This window comes from Panthera pardus, unplaced genomic scaffold, assembly GCF_024362965.1.
Source record: "Panthera pardus isolate Hobbes unplaced genomic scaffold, ASM2436296v1 HiC_scaffold_10, whole genome shotgun sequence".
Classification (NCBI taxonomy): Eukaryota; Metazoa; Chordata; class Mammalia; order Carnivora; family Felidae; genus Panthera; species Panthera pardus.
In genome coordinates this window covers 106,900,530-106,922,166 of record NW_026526655.1, presented here as the reverse complement: position 1 = coordinate 106,922,166, position 21,637 = coordinate 106,900,530, and the positions used below count along the sequence as shown (strand labels likewise).

At 41.2% G+C, this 21,637-nt stretch overlaps 1 protein-coding gene across 3 annotated transcripts in view; it reads right to left on the bottom strand.

The window, feature by feature from the left end:
• CNTNAP5 (contactin associated protein family member 5) overlaps positions 1-21,637 on the bottom strand; it is an 801,428-nt gene that overhangs the window by 449,000 nt on the left and 330,791 nt on the right. For all 3 annotated transcript variants that reach the window (XM_019469410.2, XM_053909896.1, XM_019469409.2), the window contains exon 4: positions 3,652-3,799. In XM_019469410.2, coding sequence (XP_019324955.2) covers positions 3,652-3,799 — 148 coding nt within the window. The remainder of the gene's footprint in view (positions 1-3,651; positions 3,800-21,637) is intronic.

Below are 21,637 nucleotides of genomic sequence, written 5' to 3'. Positions count from 1 at the left end.
TAGCAGGTGAACAAACAGTGGTGCCATTTACTGAGTTCAGGGAGATGTGAACAGGTGTTTGAGGGAATGGTAATCAGGAGTTGTATTTCTGCTCTATTCAATTTAGACTTTCACGAGGACATACCTAGCATATTGCCTATATAATTCTAGAGGTCAGGCCAGGAGATACAGATGTGAAGAAGATCAGCGTATCCACAGTGTTTAAATTCATGGGACTCTGTAAATTCAGATGGGCTTGGGGTGTAGATGCAAAGAAGTTCTGAGACAGAGCCCTGAGATTGAGCACAGGTAGCTGGTGAGCCAGAAGGGAAAACCAGGTTTTTAAAAGGTAGAAATAGGTAACTGAACCAAATACTACTGAGAGGTTGAGTGAGGTGAGAAAAGGGAAGTGACCACTGGATTTGGTGATGTGGAGTTCTTCACTGGTGGTCTTTGCTGAAGTAGTTTCTGTGGGGTGTTTTGCATTAGATGATAGAGAGATAGATACGTAGATAGACAGATAGATAGATAGATACAGATATAAATAGATACAGATACAGATACAGATACAAATAGATACAGATACAGATACAGATACAGATACAGATACAGATACAGATACAGATACAAATAGACTACACAGAACTGCTTACATGAGTGTGGGGGCCCCAGGCAAGTCCGAAATTCATCTGCAGGGTGGGCTGTCAGGAAGGGGAGGACAAAACTCGGGCAGGACCTGAAGCTACACTGTTTAGGTAGAATGTCTTCTTCCTCAGGGAAACCTCAGTTCTGATCTTAAAATCTTTCGACCGACTGAATCTGGCCCACCCAGACATCAAGAATACTCTCCTTTCCCCAAAGCCCAGTGACTGCAGATGGTCACCACCTCCCAGCGACTCCTAGGTTAGTGTTTGGTTGGATCCTGGGACCCTGGCTAGCCAAGCAGACACCTGGAACGGAACAGCACGTGTGTCCAGACCGCAGAGAATCAGGTGCAGTGTGCTGGGGTGTGAGCGGGTGGAGGTGCTAACCACACACAGACCTTGGAGAGAAGCTGTTCTGTGAAAAGCAAGGGAGAGAAGGAGTAGCTGCTAAGTAGGGCTAGTCAGCTTTTGTTGTATTCCTTTTGATAGCTTATAGAGCAAAGTCTTCTATGTACAGGAATGACCCAGTCAAAGGGAGGATGAGATGGTATTGAAAGGGAGGACCATCCTCTGATCCAGAGGACACACAGAGACTTGTTTTTAGATAGAAATGAGAGATGAGGGATCGTCTGGGTGGGGCAGTCGTTAAGGAGGCGACTCCTGATTTCAGCACAGGCCAAGACCTCGCTGTGTGTGAGATCGAGGCCCACTTCGGGCTCTGCACTGACAGAGCAGAGACTGCTGGGATTCTCTCCCCCATCCCCACATCTCTTTCTCTCCCTCAAAATAAATAAATGTTAAAAAAAAAAGAAGTGAGAGGTGAATTCTTTTTTTCCCCAAGGGAAAGCAAAAAAGCACCAGGACCAATGATTGGAAAGGACCGAGTGAAAGCAGCTCCCCAAGGTGGCTAACATCCCATCACTCACAATAGGTTCCCAAAGATAAGTTATCCCTTGAGGGAATGCACTCAGTGGACATGGAGCCTACCTGGAGGGCAGACCCCGTAGGACTGGCCTTCCTCCAAATCAGGGACTGTGAGCCTGGTCAAGAATTGGGCTTTAGCAGATCTGTGGGCCTCCTAATATTATAGAAAAATCTGCTTATGAAAAAATGTCACCGTGGGTGCTCTTCTTAAGGGGATGTCCCTTGCTGCCATCAGAGTCTCAAAGGGGTCTGGCACTGGAAAAAAGATGAATGTGTCCCTCCAAGGTCTCTTTCAACCCTCCAGTCTGCTCTTCAACTTGATGCGAGGAGTCTTTTTGTGTATGCATGCAGAACGATGTACATGAACAGCAAAGGAAAGCTGACTGGCTGACAGAAAACAATGAGGACATGTTAAACAGTAATGGGATTGTTACCCCAAAATAAATGGCTGAAGTCATAACATAGGTAACCTCTTTACTTCAGCATGAAAGTGTCACCTTTTACTTAAAAATAAACCTCCGACTCTCTCTCTCTCTCTCTCAAAATATATAAATAAACTTAACAAAAAATTACTTTAAAAAAAAGTTTTCTTTAAAAAAAAAAGGGGGCATCTGGGTGGCTCAGTTGGTTAAGCATCCAACTCTTGGTTTCAGCTCGGGCCATGATCTCATGGTTCGTGAGTTCAAGCCCCGCATCAGGCTCTGCACTGATGGTACGGAGCCTGGTTGGGATTTTCTCTGTCTTCCTCTGTCTCTGCCTCCACCCCTCATTCTCTCTCTCTCTCTCTCTCTCTCAATAAATAAATAAATAAATAAATGTAACAAAAAATTACTTAAAAAAAGTTTTAAAATTAAACCTCCGAGTAGCAACACCTGTTATCAAGAGAAGAGGCATCAAGGGAATCCGGGCATGCCAGAGAACCTGGGATTGGAAGCATGTGCCCTCATGGACATTCTGTGCTGTGTTATGCAAGGGCTGAAGTGGAATGCAGTGTTTCCCTAGCCTAATGGTGTGCTGTTGATGTATCTGTTGTATAACATACTCTTTCTGGAAATGCTTGTTCAAGATAAAGACAGCCATTTCACAAGTAAATCCCCTCTGTGCAGAAATTTATTTTTACTAGATGCTCTTATGTCCATTGCTTCCCTAGGGAGCTTGTTAATACTTAGCTTTCTGGGTCCCTACGCCCAGAATCATAATCCAGTATGTACAGGACTTGGCTAGGCAAATGCATTTTTAAGGACCACTCCAGATGATTCTGATACAGGCATTCAGTTGGCCATATTACAAAAAAACGGTACAAGCACATAACCCAATAGGCACTCTTATAACCAAAACCAAGATCTGTTGAACCATGTTAGTGGTAGCAATCACATGTGTTCATACATTAGGGGTCACTGGGTTTTAGTATATAAGCAGGAGATGTCACTGCTAAGGTAGAAAACTAATTTATGATGGCCTACTTTTAGTTTTAAATATAAAACTTGCAGAGGAGAATTATAGGAATGATTACATTTCCTGCGTAATTCTGACTGTATTCCAGAGCAATTGCCAGTTCTACCCGTGGTTACCATATTCCTTATTTGCCAGCCACTTTTACTTTCAAGAACAACTCACAGATGAATAGTTGGCTAGCATAACTCCAGGCGAGAAGCACTCCCTGGGTTACATCAGGTTGGAATGCTCCTTTTCCTACCCTTCTAGAACAAGTGAAGAGGGAGAACCTTTTCTCTTCACGGTGCTGAAGGAGGGGTGAATTTATCATACCTGTAATACCTCACTTCTGGGAAAGAATGGAGCCCAAATTCCTCTTCTACTTCAAGGACAAATGATGCTCACATTTCAAGAGCTCTTCACTTTGAACTCTGGGCTGTTGTTAAGCTCTTATCACGTTATCACTACCAAGCTGCTTCATCCCTAGACAGAAGAAGACTTTTTCTAGCTCTGGGTTGAATTTTACATTTTCAAATGTGCAGAAGTTATTAAAGGCTTGAAAGAGTTTTGAAACAACCTGAGATTGCCATCACAATGTAGATAAGCTGGTAACCCTTGGGGGGGCGGCACTCACAACACATCAGCGTTGAGGGTACGTGTGTACACTTACTATAGGAGCATCCGTAGACCTCCACCCTCATGCCAATCTTTCCACTTGGATTCCATTCCAGGGGCACAAAGCGAATGAAGCGGGCTCTCACTGAGTGCAGTAACTTATGGTGCATCACGCTGTCAGCATTCATGTTTCCTGCAAAGGTCTGCGGAGAGAAAAGGAGGCCCCATGAGATTTGTGACACCATTGCGTCTCCTTCCCATGCCGAGCTCAAAGCACCTCACTGCAAATCCACATATGTTACTCCACTGAGTCTTTCCAAGAAAATCCTCAGTTTCACAGATATGTCAAATAGAAACCGACTCCTGTGAAAATTCATTATGTGCCTTTTTTTTTCAGAAATGCTATCCATTACTCTTTGAGGAATTCTCTCCCCCAAGGTTAGACATGACACCTGAAAGCTTCACAAAGTAAATAATACCATGACGTTCCAATATTTCTAATACTCATAGTCCCTTCCTGTGGTAGAGGAGATAAGTGGCCATCTCCTCTTAGAAGGAAAAGGCTTTCATTGAAGTAACTGTTACCATCAGTTGAGGCCAGTCACTATGCTAAGCACTTTCTATTATGATTATTACCATTTCACAGATTTAAAAAAAAAAAAATACCTGAAGCGTAAAGAGAAAAAGGGTGAAGAAAAAAGAAATCTTCACATCATCCAATTGGTTAGGAATTGGTCTGAGATTCAATTCCATGGTCGTCCTATTCCAAAGCTTGTGGTTTTTCTACAGCCCCACACTCTTCAACTATCGCCATGTCAATCGTTACTGGAGGGAGAAGGGGGGTTCTGACTCTTATGACTCTTAGGTAACTCATTTTCTCAGGAAGTTGAAGCAAAGGAGCACATAGTTTGGGAACTATTGGGCGCACCAGAATTATGTCCTCTAGTCTTCATTTGGATGAGGGATTTCTGGAGTAAAAATTTTTCTGAAGATGGAATCCAAAGTCTCACACCCCATCTCTTTTCCCCATTGGGGTAGAATATACGTAACATAAACGTCCCACTGAAACCATTTTAAAGTGTATATTTTAGTGGCATTAAATACTTTCACACCATTGTGCAACCCTCACCACTAGCCATCCGGACAACTTTCTCATCACCCCAAGGTTCCCTAATCCTTAAGACAGTATGTCATCTAGCACATGGATTTGCTTGCTTCATTAAAAATCGTCATTTGCCTTCTTTTCTGATTCAAGTATTTGTAGACAAAGCATACTTGCTAATGTCCCATCAATGTCAATAAAAAGGAGATCCACTAGTTTGTCAAGTGGCCAAAATGAACACGAAGTAAAGTATCTTATGTAAACAATGGAATTGAATCCATTTTCAAAGATCCAGTCTGAACCTTGTCTGTATCCTCACCACAGCTGTGAACACTCAGACATTCTGCAGCACACAATACACCCAGGGGCTACTAACTCTGACATGAAGCAATTGATAGCGTCACTATTACGCAGCACAAAGTGGCTTACTGAAGAATGAATACATTCACTTCCTAATTTGCAGCTACACCTGCAACAAAATTCTCATGTAATGGAATGACTTAGTGGAGAGGAATTCCTCAAGATTCAAATCCAACATCCAGGCCACAGATTTAGGCAAGGCTGTACCATTTTTTCTTCATGCAAATAAGAATGACTCTACTTGGCAGGCTGGCTCTTCCACATGTCCTGCTCCCAACTTTACATCTGGTACAGGTATAAACCTTCTTCAGTCCCTTGTTCACTTAGAAAGGATCTTTCCCAGGGCACCCGGGTGGCTCAGTCAGTTAAGCATCCGACTTCGGCTCAGGTCATGATCTCACAGTTTGTGGGTTAGAGCCCCGTGTAGGGCTCTGTGCTGACAACTCAGAGCCTGGAGCCTGCTTCTCCCTAGAGAATCTCCCTAGAGATTCTGTGTCTCCCTCTCTCTCTGCCCCTCCCCCACTCACGCTCTATCTCCCTCTGTCTCAAAAATAAATAAACGTTAAAAAAAAGAAAGGAATTTTCCCTATAGAGTTTAGAGTTTTCGGTTTCCATTTTTAATATGTTTTTGTCCACATTTCTTTGATATATATGTTCATACATGTTGTATATCTTGGGGAGAGGTACTGGTGGTTTCTGATTGTCCTGGATAGAATGAAGGTATTTCATGGTTTTCTACAACGTAACTGGGGAGTTTCCATTCAGTAATCTGGACTCCCTCTTACTCATGGATGCTACCACCCACCTCCCAGGCACATAAAGGCCCTGGGTCTATAGTATCTCTATCTAACCTAAACTTTCAATAAAATCTTTCTTACACTGAGGACAATGGGGTGCCCCCTCCAGAGTTCTATGTAATATATAGACCAAATATATCTTAAGCTAACATTTAAATCCTGGTTGTATAATTCTAGATATAAGATTTATTTTGTGAACCTGGAATCCTTTATAGGATCCCTTAACTCATGTACTAAGTGCTCTGATGACGGAATCTTGGATTCTCATCAAAAAGGGCACATCTTGGAAAGATTGTGTAACATTAGGCAAGCGACTTAATCTTTCTGAGTCTCTCTGTCATGATCTGAACACCTCACGGTCCCAGAGCTATATAATTTGTAGTTTCATAGCCTCATAGGCTCATGCCAGAGGAGACCCAAGGTCTCAAAGTTTGAGATCTCAAAGTATGCAGTGCATGGTCCCAGGACCCTCTTGGTGCTAAGAGGCTAACATTAACTTGGGAATACTTAAAGCTGGAGGCAGACTGAGTCTAAAGGAAGCTTCAGCCAAATTCTCACCAAGTTCACTAGTTCAACTTCTGACAAGATCAAAAGTAATCTTCATATATCAATGCAGGAAGTTGCAGGCTAGAAAGAAAAGCAAACAAATGTCTCCTTCCTCTTCCAGTGCTTGAATTCCAAAGCCCTATTAGATTCATTAAAGCTATCACTCACCCCAAGTCAGCTCAACTGCTAAAGATACCTGGACAGCATTAAGGGTGACAGCTGACTTTTCATGAGAAATGTTAGAGACCAACTAATGCTGAAAGTAGGATACCATTAATCTAGCATTCTTTTGTTTTAAGTTTATTTATTTTGAGAGAGTAAAGAGAGCAGAGACAGAGGGAGAGAGAGAATCCAAAGTAGGCTCCACACCGTTAGTGCAGAACCCAATGCCGGGCTCAAACTCACGAACTGTAAGACCGAGACCTGAGCCAAAATCAAAAGTTGAACACTTAAGCCACCCAGGTGCCCCTCAACTTAACATTCTATACCCAGCAAAAATAGCTTCCAGCTCTGAAGAAAAAATAAACATAGTTTCATTTAAACAAAACCTGAGATAATTTATTACCAATAGACCTCCACTGCTAAGAATTGCTACATAAGTAATTCTATCTAAAGAAACTGATACAAGATAGAATTTTCTATTTTTTTTAATTAATTTGTTTATTTTTGAGAGAAAGAGAGAGAACACGCACATGCCAGTGCATGAGTAGGGGAGAGGCATAGAGAAGGAAAGAGAGAATCCCAAGCAGGCTCCATGCTGCACTGTCAGTGTGGAGCTGGATGCAGGGCTCAAAGTCATGAACTGTGATATCATGACCAGATGTGAAATCAAGAGTTAGACGCTTAACCAACTGAACCAACCAGGTTCCCCAAAGACAGAATTTTCAATGTGCAGGAAGGAATTAAGGATACTGAAAGGGTTAAATGTGTGGGTAAGAATAAAAGACTAGATTTCTTTCTTTTCCTAAAAATTGTAAAGTCAATTCACACTTTAGAGGAAAACTAAAAACACATTGTGAGATTTATAACATATATAGAAGAAAACATATGTCAACAAAGCTGCATAGAACGGGGTACAGGATAAATAGAATTACACTAGTGCAAGGCTGCACATTGTATATAAAGTGATATATTAGCAATTTTATATAAATTATGTTAAAGATGCACAAAAATAAACCAAAAAGGTATAGCCGCAAAGCCAATAAAAGAGAAAGGATGGAATAACATAATAATAATAATAATAATAATAATAATAATGATAATAATAATAATATAAGAACAACAAACCTGATCCCAGTTTAACACAAAATAAGATAGGAAATGAGAAACAAAGGAATAAATCACAGACAAGAAAAAAAAAAAAAAAAGGTAAACTTAAACTTTACCAAACTGGTGATTACATTAAAAGAAAAATGATTAAAACTCCAGTCAAAAGTTAGAAATTGTCGGGCTGATGGAATAAGAGTGTGTGAGGAAGAAGCCAGTAAGGATGTAGAATATTCAAACAGTGAAACTGGCCTAATTAATGTTCACAGAACATGGAACAATGACAGGTTAAATACATTGTTTTCAAGTGCACACATAGGACATTCACTAAGAGGGACCCTATCATATATGGTAAAAAAAATCATGTGGCTTGTTTTCTGACCACAATTAAGTTGTCATAATAATAACTTATTTAGGAAACCCTCAGATGTTTGGAAGTTATTCAACAAACTTCTAAATGACTCATAGGTCAAAGAAGAAATCAAAATGGAATTTAGAAAATAGTTCTAATTGAATGATGATAAGAACACTGTATCAACATTTCTGGAACATAGCCAAAGCAGCCCTTAGAAGAAAATGGATGGTTACAAATGCCTTTTTTTTTTACATGAGAAGGAAGAAGTAAAGTTAAAAATCTATATTTCCATCCCAAGAAGATAAAAAACTAGTAAATCTGAACTCAGAATGTTATACTCAGCACTAAAAAATAACCAACAACACCTGCTCCAATACGTGTGTTGGGCAAAAGTAGCTAGCCATCAGGAGTGCATACTACACGATTCTATGTATATGAAGTTCTAGAAGGCGCAGAACTACGCTCTGAGGATGGAAATCACATCAGCAATTTTCTCGATGATGCGAGACAGAAAATGACCACAAAGAATATCCATCAATTCATCTGAACATAACTTCCACACAAGGTAGAAAATCTGCATGATCTTCATTTTAAAGATGAGACAACTTGATTTTGGAGAGCCTAAATTGAATCATAAATTATAAATCAAGAAATTATCAAATTGAGACTGGATTATAGAGACTCTGATTAAAGTCCGGTGACCCTCTGATTGCATTCTCATTATTGCCCATATACATCGGGTTTCTGAAACCAAATCATGGCTGTGGGACAATAAGAGCTACCAGGTTTGAGGGTCTGCTCCACGCCAGGCACTTGCTAGGCCCTCCGTATAATTTTCGTTCACTCTGTCTACCTCAAGAAGGTTTAGCCAGCTTCCTCACTAAAGGAGCCTCCCCCCGCTCCCCCGCACACGTACATTTCAACTTTCCGAAGTTGCGGCACATCTTACAATTGTGCTGCCAGTCGACAAGGGATTCCCCACCTCACTGGCAGACTTTGGGAATCAGGTCAATTTGGGGCAACGGTATCTATACTGTTTCTCACAAGTTTGTTTGGTTCTCACCCCACATCAACCAACAGTATACTGAATCTGGGCACAAACCTTTTACTATTGTCGTGGGATAAGTGGCATTATTTTATAATAAAATATCATGCATATTGTTCTTTTTAAAAAATGTTTATTTATTTATTTTTAGAGAGAAAGAGAGAGGGCAGGAGGGACAGAGAAAGAGGGAGAGAGAATCTCAAACAGGTTTCACACTGTCAGCACAGACCCCATGGTCAGGCTCCATCTCATGAACCATGAGATCATGACCTGAGCCAAAATCAAGAGTCAGATGCTGAACCTACTGACTCAAGAGTCAGAGCCACCCAGGAACCCCTCATGCATATGGTTCTTGAGGCTGTTCATTGATCTGGTCCTTATATAAGAACATAGTGCATAAGCTCATCTTTCTTCTCCCATATCATCCCCCATAGTTCAAGAAGTGTAACGACCACAGAAGGTGAGTTCATGTGCGCTCATAAGAGAAAACAACTACCTAGAAGGGGGCTCACAGGAGGAGCATGTAGGAGAACACACAAGAAAACGAGAGTTTCAGAGTCAGCATTCAGCTCCTTCCCCTTACACATTCATTCCTTGTCACTACACAACGTTTTGGCTTATGAAAGGAAGACCCTTTGCTCATGATGAAAGTGCTGATACTCTTTTTATTCTTTACTAGGCAGCTAATGGAGTAGGCACAAACTATGAGGCTAAGACGGGATGGTCAGTGGCACTTACCCATGGAGAGTGAACGGGTCTGGGCTCGCTGCTACCCAAGCAACTCACTTGGCTGTAACAAATACATCACATTGTGCCAAACCCACTGATGGCTCTGACTGGCAGCGAGACTGCAAGCATCCAGGTGCCATGGGGAAGATGTCATTAATTTGCTTAACTGCAGCGTGGGCAATAAATAACAGGTGCAGCAACCAAATTCTGCCTCCGTAACCTTGACAGGGAATATCAGGAATTCTCAGGGAGACCTATTTCAAGTCTGGTGCTCTGCCAAACTCCATGCTGCCTAAGGGTCTGTTTTAAAAGAAGCAGTAGAGTGGGAGAGAAAGGATATGAGCTGTGAGTGCTAATCCTAACCACCTTGCTGATTCGCTCTGTCGTCCCTTGCAAAGCGCAAGGACTGTAGTTCCTTTGGGGATATGGGCTGTATCTTATTTTAAACCGGAATGTCTAGTGCACAGAACGTGGTATTTCTTCAAGGTATGTTGAAATGGCATTTGGCAACCCAAACCAAATCTGTGCACTGTAGTTATTTCAAAATCAGTGAATTTCAAACAGCATCTTAACTTCGCTCACACTGGTATTAGTAAGTTGCTGAATCACTGAGTGAATGAATAAGCAAAGGAACACAACTTTTCTGACTCTTGGTTTTCTCACCAGGAGAACCGTGCAAATAAAATCTCCAAGGCAGTGGTGAAACTTACATTAAATACTACATGCAAATGACATTGCACATAATAGATTCTCACAAACCACACAATACTCTCACAGAGAGAAAGAAATTCCAATAGCTAGTTCCTGTGTAAAAATATCTTTGTGTGAGAGCATATTCTGAAGCAGTGAGTTACTAATACCCTCAAGCCCCATGCAAGGCATTTGTCAATCATACTTACATTTTCTGAATGACATTCAAAGGGTTCTCCCAGAAAAACAGTACAAACTAAAGCTAAGGAAGGACTAGCAACCCAGAGCTAATCAGAAATACATTTTTTTTCTTATTTAATAAGATACATTTAATAAGGCAGAGGGTAATTAACATGCAAACTGCTGAGTTAAAACTAAAATTGATACACCCATTCAGGCTTTGAAGTTCCAAACTGCTCTGTAGGTGTGCTGAGCACTTTGTGCTGAAATGGATTTCAGATAGGCACTTATACAAAAGAAAATGAGAGGTAAGTGTTAGGAACTAGACACTATTGGTGGGAGACAGGAATTCTGTTTCTTACCATTTATTTGCTGTTTTTATATATTTTTTTATTTGAGTATAATTGATACCCAGCATCACATTAGTTTCAGGTGTATAACATAGTGATCTGACAAGTTCATAAGTTATGGCACGTTCACCCCAAGTGTAGCTACCACCTGTCACCATACCTCACTATTACAGTATCATTGACCATATTCCTTAAGTGACAAATTTTAGGGGTATAAAAAGGAGAATTAGACTACTGAATTCTTTTTTTATTCTACTCCTGTTTGTAGGAAAAGTGTCCATTACATCATTATATCCTTATAAGAGCAGATGTGGTATATCTACTTGCAATTTCATAACAGCAATTATTTAATTGGGCTAGAAAGCCACCCTGAATTTGATAACTGCTTAAGAACAACTCCACCTCTGTCACTTGATCCTGATAGCTGGCAAAGAGGAAAACTAATCCATGGCACTGTCCTCCTTTGCCAGTACAGTCTCCAGAGTAGGAGAACAGCTCAAGGATTGAGGGCAATAGTAGAGAAAAACTGTCACTCCCACTTGACCTTGATCACAAGTGGAGTAGGGTTCTCAGGTCAAGCCCTGCTAGTAACCATCACACACTCATGTTCTGTTCCCTTCTCTTAGGAATGACATGTTCTTATTTTTTTCCAGTTCGTGACTGTATCACTGAAGAGATATTTGCTTCCTCCTCTGTTTCTGGAAGTAGAAGTGCCCTCCAGCTTGAGGTATGAGTGCTTCCTCATTCCCACCCCAGCCCTGACACAACCTTTGCCAGACATGTGCTCTCATGCAGTCAATGGCCAATTGTCATTTTGCTCCTAGACTCCCTGTCCTGACCTTAACTGTCAGTCATCTGCTTGAAAGGATGGTTACTGTGGTTATTGTGTGGCCAGTTGAGAAAATGGAATGTTATGTGAAGTCATAATACTGGCCACTTTATTATTTTTTTATTAATTTATTTATTTTTGAGAGAGACAGACAGACAGTGCAAGCTGGGGAGGGGCAGAGAGAGAGGGAGGCACAGAATCTGAAGTAGGCTCCAGGCTCTGAGCTGTCAGCACAGAGCCTGATGCAGGGCTTGAACCTATGAACTGTGAGATCATGACCTGAGCTGAAGTTGGACGTTTAACTGACTGAGACACCCAGGCGCTCTTTGATCACTTTAGCATTAAATTACCCATATTAAAGTTATTTGCATGCAAATCTCATCAGGTATAAAGTCTCCAAACAAACTTAACCCATCACATGCATTCTGGCTTATTCCAGAGTAAGCCAGAGATAGTGAGGGAAATAGTGAGACTTGCCAGCAGAAGTTAGTGAGTAACTTACAAAGATTAAAGGCCTTCAATTAAATGCCTCTCCCACTGGAGGCACCAGTGCCCTCAGAAACCAGTACCCATCCCTAGGCAGAAAAACTGGTTTCTCATAGATACCGCAGACCATGACCGTGGCATCTGGATATCTACCTCCACTTTCTCCTTCAAAAGTGATTAATTCTATATCCATTTCCTCATCTTCCCCCAGTCTGATGAACCAGTGTGTTCCTCTGTAATCTACTTGAATTAAAACAATTCCATCAATATCTCAAGTGCAAAGAGAATTAATTCATTGAATGTCAACAGTTACAAGCGCTAGGACAGGGCATTGCTAAAGTTATGTTAAAGTAGAAGTTGAAGGAAGGGCTCTCAAATTGCCACTGGCCTCTGCCCATTTACAGCTTTAACAAATCATCATTGATTTAAAGGAAGTTTCCAAGTTAAGTTGCTCAAAACTCTCCCTAGACCAATAGGAACCTTATGCATACAATTAGGCTATCAGCATCGTTGTGACAATTATTGATCTAGGTCACATTACTAGAAAATAAAGTAAGATCAACTAATAATGTGGAAATAAGATATATTAACCCACAGCTAAATAATAGAAATGTGGTATTTTGTCTACCAGAGTGGATGATCCAGAACCCTAATTATTCTTGAGGACACTATGCATGTACAGATAAATATTTGTTTAAAAATATGTATTTATATGAGACACCAAATTCCTCCATTGTCATTGCTGTGTTTGTTCAGAGGTTCCAATTTTTGTGTGACTTCTGCTGCGTTAAGTATAATGGGTAATAAAGTGATTGTTGACAACACTGTCATATATTTACATTACCATCTCTTGTGCTAAGAGCTATAACACCATCATGTATGGCAGCTTGACCATATGGTGCACAACTGGAGAAGATTGAAACACCCACTTAGCAAAATCAGACTTTTCAGACTCCACTAAAGCAAAAAGAAACAATTCCTTTGCCCTCTTCTGATTTCTGGAAAAGAAAGACAAAGCTTTCTGAACTTCCTGGTTCATGAAATGGAGAACTGAGCATGGGGGTTGCCAGGAGGGCCTGGTCTTGTATTACAAGATCCAGACCGAAGAGACCCTACAGTAAGGACCTGGTCCAGAGCTAGAAAGAGACTACCCGATACATCCAGGGTAAAGTCATGGGGCAAAGGGAATAATGAATACCAAGATGGAAAGACTGTTGAGCTCTTCTGCCCGTTTATGTGCACTGCAGTCTTTTGTAGGGGCTCTTGCCAACTCCTTTTCCCTTCCCAGTACAACCCACCCTCCTATCTTGCTTTATTTTCCTTCCTAAACTCATCTTGCTTTACTTCTTTGTCTCTCTCCTTGCACTGTGAGCTCCAAGAGAGCAGGGACTTCTGGAATCACATGTGAGGCCCAGAAAGATTTGCTGAATAAAGGAACGATACACATTTTTTCCCCTAAATTGTTCCATTATGGAACACTGCTCTTTTTTCCATGGAACATGTTAAAAGAATGTTGCACTATAGAAATATGCAGAAAGCATCACCCTGAGAGAATTTCATGTTCATACCTTTTGGTGGACAAACCAAAGAGAAGTTTTAAGACATTTTCTCAAGGAAGGACAATTAGTTGAAGGGAGAATTGAAGCAATATTACGTATAGGAGTTCCTTCTACCATTATGGCTGACTTTCATGCTCTTAATTCCTTGACTAGAGCATTTCAGAGAAGCAAATAGAGAGGGAAGTTTCAATCTGTGTGGTTAAGAAAGCCTAAGCTATCCAGCCTATCAAAAACTACCCGAGGGAGAAGTATCACAAGGAGAGAGTGGGCAACATACATTGTCCACATTTCTTCCTTCATTCTATTCTGTGCCTGTGATGGTTCAATCGTTCGCCTCACAAACTATATGAAGACTGTGGATGTGGTTCCCACTGTCCTTTACATTTAACTGGCCAGAGAATAGGCTAGGTCCTACGAGGACCAAGTGAGGACTAAAGGGTTCTAGGATGCTCTTACCATTATTTCCTCCACAGTGCTTTACGGGCTCACTTCCAAATAGCAATGTCTATACCAGCTGATAAGCCCCAATTCACCTGTCATGTAGCTGATTTTCTCCTAAAGATAATTTAACCTTGCTGAATAGAAACCTTTGAGGAGACAGCAGATTTCTCTGGAAATAGGAGCATGGAAGCAGTCAACACATGTCTTTTTTTTTTTTTCCTTCATTCGTTTTCCTGAGATTTGGATCTCAAACCAGCACTCTGAAGAGAAGGTGTTAGCTCATTGTCAGCCTTTGGCAAAACCATATAATAGGCCAAGTTTATCATGATCTACTTCTCTTATCCTTTCCTCCTTTGTTCCATTTCTGCTCTTAGCTTTTAGCTATTTTTTGTCAAATTTTTAGTAGCTTAAGCAATGACCCTAGGAAACATCAGAATTTCCTTTTTTTTTTTTTTTCAGTTTTATTGGGAAGTAATTGACATGCATCAATGTATAAGTTTAAGGTGTACAGAATGGTGTTTTGATTTACATAGATTGTGAAATGATTCCCACAATAGGTTTCGTTAATATTCATCATATTGCATATAAATGCAATAAAAAGAAAAGGAAATGAATTCTCCTTATGATGTAAACTCTTAGGGTTCAATCTCAACAACTTTCCTATAACATCACGTAGCTATGTTAGCTACGGGCATCATTATGTTGTAGATGACATCCCTAGTAGTCATTTACCTGATAACTGGACATTTGTAGCTTCTGACCACTTTCCTTCAGTCCCCTTCCCCCACACCTTCTTTCTCCATTCATTTCCCAATGGACTCTCAGGTTGTTTCCATGTTTTGGCTAATTGTACATAATGCTGGGGGTTAGCTCATTGTCATGAGGGTGCAGATATCTTTGTTTATATCAGCGTTTTCATTTCCTCTGGATATATTTCAAGAGCAGGACTGATGGACCATATGATGATTCTATTTCTAATCATTTGATGATCCTCCATACTGTTTTCCATCATGGCTGCACCAATTTACAATCCCACCAACAGCGCACCAGGATTCCCTTTTCTCCCCACCCTCACCACCACTAGTTACCTCTTGTCCTTTCAATGATGGACATTCTAACAGGTGTGAGGTGACATCTCGCTGTGGTTGACAGTTTTAAAAGGGACCCTTGAAGTACAATGAAGGAGGAAGAAAGGAAGAAAAACTTGCATGCAAAAATATTTCATTTCTGCTGACAGTATGGCTGGTAACTTGAAATAAAATACCTGGATATTTGCTGCAACCTCTGAGGTGTGGCCGTGAGTAAAGGAGAACTCAGGAAACATCTGGCGAAGGTTCATTTCTTTCTTTCTCTGCACTACCTTCATCATCTCTTCCCTGGATGACTGTAACAGCCACCAGATAATCTTTCTCTCTCTGGTCTTACTCCATTTCATCAGTCTTACAAGAGGGTATATTAGCTTCAAAATCAAGGAGAAATTTCTAGTATGCCCTACAAAAGCCCTCTGTTTTCCAAACCATCTCCTGCTTCTTCTTTCCCTACAGGGCCCTTCTACCGTATCGCACTGCTTGAGGTTCGCTCAAAAACACCTGCAAACTCCTTCTTTCAGGATCTTCTCTGTTGTGCTCTTCCCAAACTCTTTGTTTAAATTGGTGACACCCCCCCCCTCCTTATTTATTCCTACAGTCTCCATCTTGGCCACACATCAGCAGCAGGGCTGGAACATGTGCATTAGAGTGGTCTCCTATAGACTGCAATCACCTTGAGGACCTACACCCTGATCATTTCGTGTCTCTAGCACCTGATACATGGTGGGGGAGGGGGGTAATACATGCCATTTTCATTCCACATTTCATGTATTATCCCTGAGCCCTCTGTAGGAAGAGTTATTGGTTCCTTGGCTGCATGACACAGTTTGAAGCTGCTGGACTTTGGGTGGAGGCACCCTCGAAAATCACTTCCTACCATTATTTCATATATAGCCAAAGGCCACTTATTCTGACTTTCAGAATCTTGGTTTCTTTATCTATTAAATGGGAGTAATAAGACATACAGAAGGAATTATATATATATCAAAGCTTTCTTTTTCCAAAAAAAGATTCTCTAGGACTATAAATGGATGGTCCACTCTCCAATAATGTGCACCAGTGGCTTCTACTGCTAATATGAACCATCCTTCCAGCTGCTGCCATGTATAAATACCAGGGAAGTCTGCATACTCCAGATTGAATGCAGAGAATTAAACTTGGATAATGTCTTTGTACCTCGCTGTATCAAGCAACACTCAGGCGCTGTTCATACTCTGCTTCATCCTCAAATTTAAATAGCGATTTTCAGACTACCTAGCTTGACAATTCTACACTCGGTCTGATTTCATTGGTGATGGTGCCTGAACCAAGTCAAACAGGCGTTTTGAGTTCCTCTGCATGGTGAGCTGACCTTACTCTGTTTCCTGATACTTCTATCTCACAATCCCTGCATGCTCTGTAAACTAGGCTATTCACTGTCACTGGCCACAGATATTACATGGAAGTTTGTTTCGGTACCTTTGTGCTATGCCTTTGCATAGCATTTCAGTGTAGAGTTAGGACGACAGACTCCGGATCATGTGCTTAAGTTTAAATCCTTACTGAGTTTGAGAACTTGGATGAGTACTCAACTTTTCTGTACTAATATTTGCCCAAGTTTAAAATGAGGATAAGAGAACATTCCCTTGGGATTGTTGGGTTGAGTGTGTGTGCGTGTGTGTCTGTGTGTGCGCGAACATGCAGGAACGTCTGTGTGTAAATTTGTTAACACGCACGCACCTGTCTCCTATTTCATGCCAGAATTATCATAAGTAATATATACATTCATATATATGGCTTGGATATTGCTTAGAATAGTTCTTGTGTGACATATGAAGTTCTGGCATAAAGTTCTACCTGTATAATTGTTAACTCTTATTATTGTTAGTTCTACATGTTTAGTTAGATCATATTTACTGTTGAGCCCATGTCAAAAGTTAATTCCTTTACTAAACAAACCCTAACTCCCCATTCAAAAGGGGGAAGGGAGCTCACACTTATTGGATGTGGATTATGATCCAGGCACGCATTCTCGCATCAGGCCTTACCCCATCCCACGTTATTTCCAGGCATTTTGGAGACTGAGACTTAGAGGTCTGCGGAGTCCCAGATGGTGGAGCTGGGATGCGAGTGCTGGGTTGCCCATCAGTCCAAGCCTCCACTGTCCCCCACCCACACAGTCACTTTTCAGGAGCCACACAGTCTCCCTCTCCTGGGAACTATAACAGTATGCTATTACTAACTGTCAGGGCACTTAACACTTTCTATTTTGTATCATAGTGATGCGTGTGCATACCTGACTTTTACTATGAAAGAATGAACATTATTCAGTGCAGGATTTCAAATAGAATTCCCTCTGATAACCTCCACGCTTGCCAGGTATCGTGTGTACGTGCTTAAAGCTTGACTTTACGCAGCACACACCCAGCCCCTCCCTCTTTCCATCTTTGTTCAGCCCTTTGCTATATCAACGGGCATGTTTGTTTCTTCTGTTAGAGTCTACATCCCTTGAGTGAACTTAATTTGGGGCCGACTCTTTCACTCTAGCATGTATGATGGGTAATGTCCAAAGTATTTTAATATTCACGTTAAAAAACTGTAAGTAAATAACCGCTATGACAAGGGGTGTTGACATTTTCATGGGATTTTAAGCCTAAATCTGAGTTTGACTACGTTCTCGTGGAGTGCAGGCAAAATGCATGGTTCTCGGGGGGCAGAGGTGCAGTCCAAAGGAAGGGGGACATTCAACCCAATGGAGTGCAGTCTTGTCTCCATCACAAGGGAGCCCCCATACATTAGTTACTTTACCTCTCTGTGCCTTTGCCTCCTCCCCTGTAAAATGGGGATGGTGACAGTGTGTGCGTCACAGGGCTGTTGGAAGGATAAAAGACAATGGTACATGTAAAATACACAGCAGTCCTGCATGCGACCAATGCTCATTACGTGTACGCTACCCGTATTCTCTTTCTCATCGGTAATATGTCATTTGTCAGGATAGGGTCAGGACGAGCTCAAAGTACCCCTGGGGTCCAAACCACGTTCTGCCAGGGACTGTGTTCCCGGTGCTGGTTCTGTGATATATCATTTCCGTCTCTCCTGTTTCCCTCCCTTTATCCTCCTTTATTAATGGCTAGAGAAAGCACACATGGTTGTAACAAGTAAGTACTAGAAATGTCTAAAATATGAGCGATATCTCCTACAGAGGGTTCTCTAATTTACTCTGAGCATTCTAAAACTTTGGTGCTTGCAATCCACGATGGACTGCTAGTTTAAAGCGAACCCCATTTCTTCAGTCATGCATAGAAAGGGATTGCAAGATTGTGTTGTAGAAATCAAGCACAATACCTCAGTGGTCCCCTCGTTCTTGCCAAAGTAAAGCCACAAGCTGGTTTGGATGAAGTGAAACCTGGGACAAGGACATGTGTAGCTTTTATGCACACTGACCTTGCACTCAGAGCAGGAGAAACTGTGTCCTGCCCCTTAGAGTGAGCAGGCAGAGTGGTGCCCCTGGTTTTGGAGCACAGGTTAGTCTAGTCAAAGGCACCCTGGAGGGGCAGGGCAGCCACCAGAGTCCCTGCAACAGAAGGATACCCCAGGAGTGAAGGAGAGAGGTGCCCAGAAGGCCAGTCTGCCAGGAAGTGCTGAGAAAGTTGGTCAAGGATCTTGAATAGGTGATCATCGGTTTGAAGTTCTACTGTGTTTTAGGTTTCTTTTACTTATCTCCAAGGCTTCTTTTTTTTATTAAAAAATTTTTTTTAAGGTTTATTTATTTTTGAGAGAGACAGAGACAGAATGTGAGTGGGTTAGGGGCAGAGAGAGAGGGAGACACAGAATCCGAAGTAGGCTTCAGGCTCTGAGCTGTCAGCACACAGCCCGACGTGGGACTCGAACTCACGGACCGTGAAATCATGACCTGAGCCAAAGTAGGACGCTCAACCGACTGAGGCACCCAGGCGCCCCTCCAAGCCTTCTTCTTATGTCCAAACCCTACAGCTGAGTTTTCCTGGCATTTAGAGAATTCTTAGGGCGAAATGCGTCTTCACTTGGGAGACCCGGGGAAGTAAATCCTGATACAGCAAAAAGGCCTTGAGTCCTGACTGAAATGAAGAGTAACAACTAGGATAGCTCTGAAGAACACGTAAGTATTTTCCAGCATCTCAGAAATATTTGGAGGTCAGAGCAATCATGAAAAATGGAGGTCTGGCTAATGCCACGTGGGGACTAAGCGGCAGGGTGTCCTCTCCAGACTGGGAGCTCGGACTGCCACACTACAACGTCTCCACACTTCACGATGTGCAACAGTAAACAGGCGTGGACTCAGATCTGACAAAAGAAAAAAAAAAAAAAAACTCTTCCCACTAAACTACGTTCTCTCATTCCTGTGTTTAGACGAAATGATCAGGAGGAAAAAATAGCAAAAAACAAAATAAGCTAGTATTTGGAAATCGGTTAGAGAGCTAACTAAAAAACCAAACCACTTTTAGGAGTGCCATGAGGTCAATGTAGATTAGTCTCAGTTGTCTGTGTGTCCCAGAATATATTTCAGGAAGAGTTCTGAAAAGTGCCTTTTTCATAATTTCTCAGTTACCCTGACACCCAGATTGCCAAAACAAACTGACCAAAGCATCTTGGGTTTTGTTTTTTTTTTCCTTTTTTTCTTTCCTTCCTTCCTTCCCTCCTTCCTTCCTTCTTCCTTTCCTCCCTCCCTTTCATATTTTCTTTTGGTAAGAAACAACAAAATATGAACCAAAAAGAGTTATTCAAATATTACACTTAGGAAACAGATCTGAGCAAATTATTCAGAGCAGGAAGTAGGGATTCTGAAAGAGACAGCAGGATCGAATGAATAAATTTCAGTATGGCTTTACTTTGTTAGATATAATCTCAGTCTTAATTTCCAATGTGGCTGTCAAAATGCATGAGAGCTCTGTCTCCATTAAAGAGATTTTGGTTTTGTGAACTGACTTACTGAGCTATTTAGAGATTTCATTTAACTAACTGGTTCCTAGAGACTTGTAAAGACAACTGGCTTAAAGGATTAGCATCCTTTTAACTGTTTTCCTTTTAAAGGCAATCAAAGCCATTTCTTTCCATCATCAGGGGTAATTGTTGAGTATATACTATTTTATCCTGTTTAGATTATTTGACCTTTTCCTTGTCAGCTTTTATAGTTCTTCGTTCCTGCTAACATTTCTTCACAGTAAGCAGTCTTGGTATATAGTAAACGCTAATTGGTCCTTTAAAAGGTTCCCATGATAAATATCTTTATGCCTCCATTTAAGTTTGCTGGGCACAAAGCAGACATGGGAGAAGTCACTTTGCTCTGTGCCTTCCATCCAGATTCATGTCCTCTGTCACCTTTCTCACTCTGAGCAACGTTTGATTACTTGCTCCTTGCCTTTTTCAGCTGTCATTCCTGATGCCTGGTCTCACCTTGCCTTTTTTTTTTTTTTTTTTTTTTGGTGACAACAGCAAGTGCTCTGGATTAATGATACTGTCACTGGTCCTGTTTGGGATTGCTACACCAGAGCTAAAACAAAAGGCTCGGAGATTACAAAGAAAAGCACTGAGGCAACCTGCCACAGAACCATTTGCCCAGTGCAAGTGGCAATTTCCCGAGGGCCATGAGTGAAGGGGGGCCCCTTTCTTCTCTTTTTATTGTCTGAGTGACGGCAGATACGAAGTGATGTGAGCAGCTCAATAAGTTGAATTCAGCAAGATGACTTTATCAAATCCATCCATTTTTATGATCAAGTTGTGTCTACTTTCAGTTTGAAAGTTCTATTGTTTCTATTCTTGTTAGCATACCTAACCATGTTAATAGTTTAACATTTAAATCATCTTAAGTCTCCAAAACATCTCACTCCTCATACATTATTCTTAACAAATATTATGCATCTGTCATGTTACTGTTTTTTCCACACACACACTAGAAATCTGTTATTTTGGCTAATTCCCTAAAATGTCTCTGTGAGATAGATTTATTTCTACCCATCTCTTGAAGACTCGGACCCAGAGAATTCAAATGACTTCTCCAAGACATACCTCTGATAATTCATAGAATCAAGGTCTAAACCCATGCTGGTTTGGATTCAGAATTTAACATTTCCACCAGGCAATGCAGGATAACACGTAAGCCCACAGCTCTCAGAACTTATGTCCAGCACAAATTCTCGTTATATCTTCCTTACAGAAATACCTTTACGACATGGTCTCAGTTCTAGTTCTCTGTCTTTATG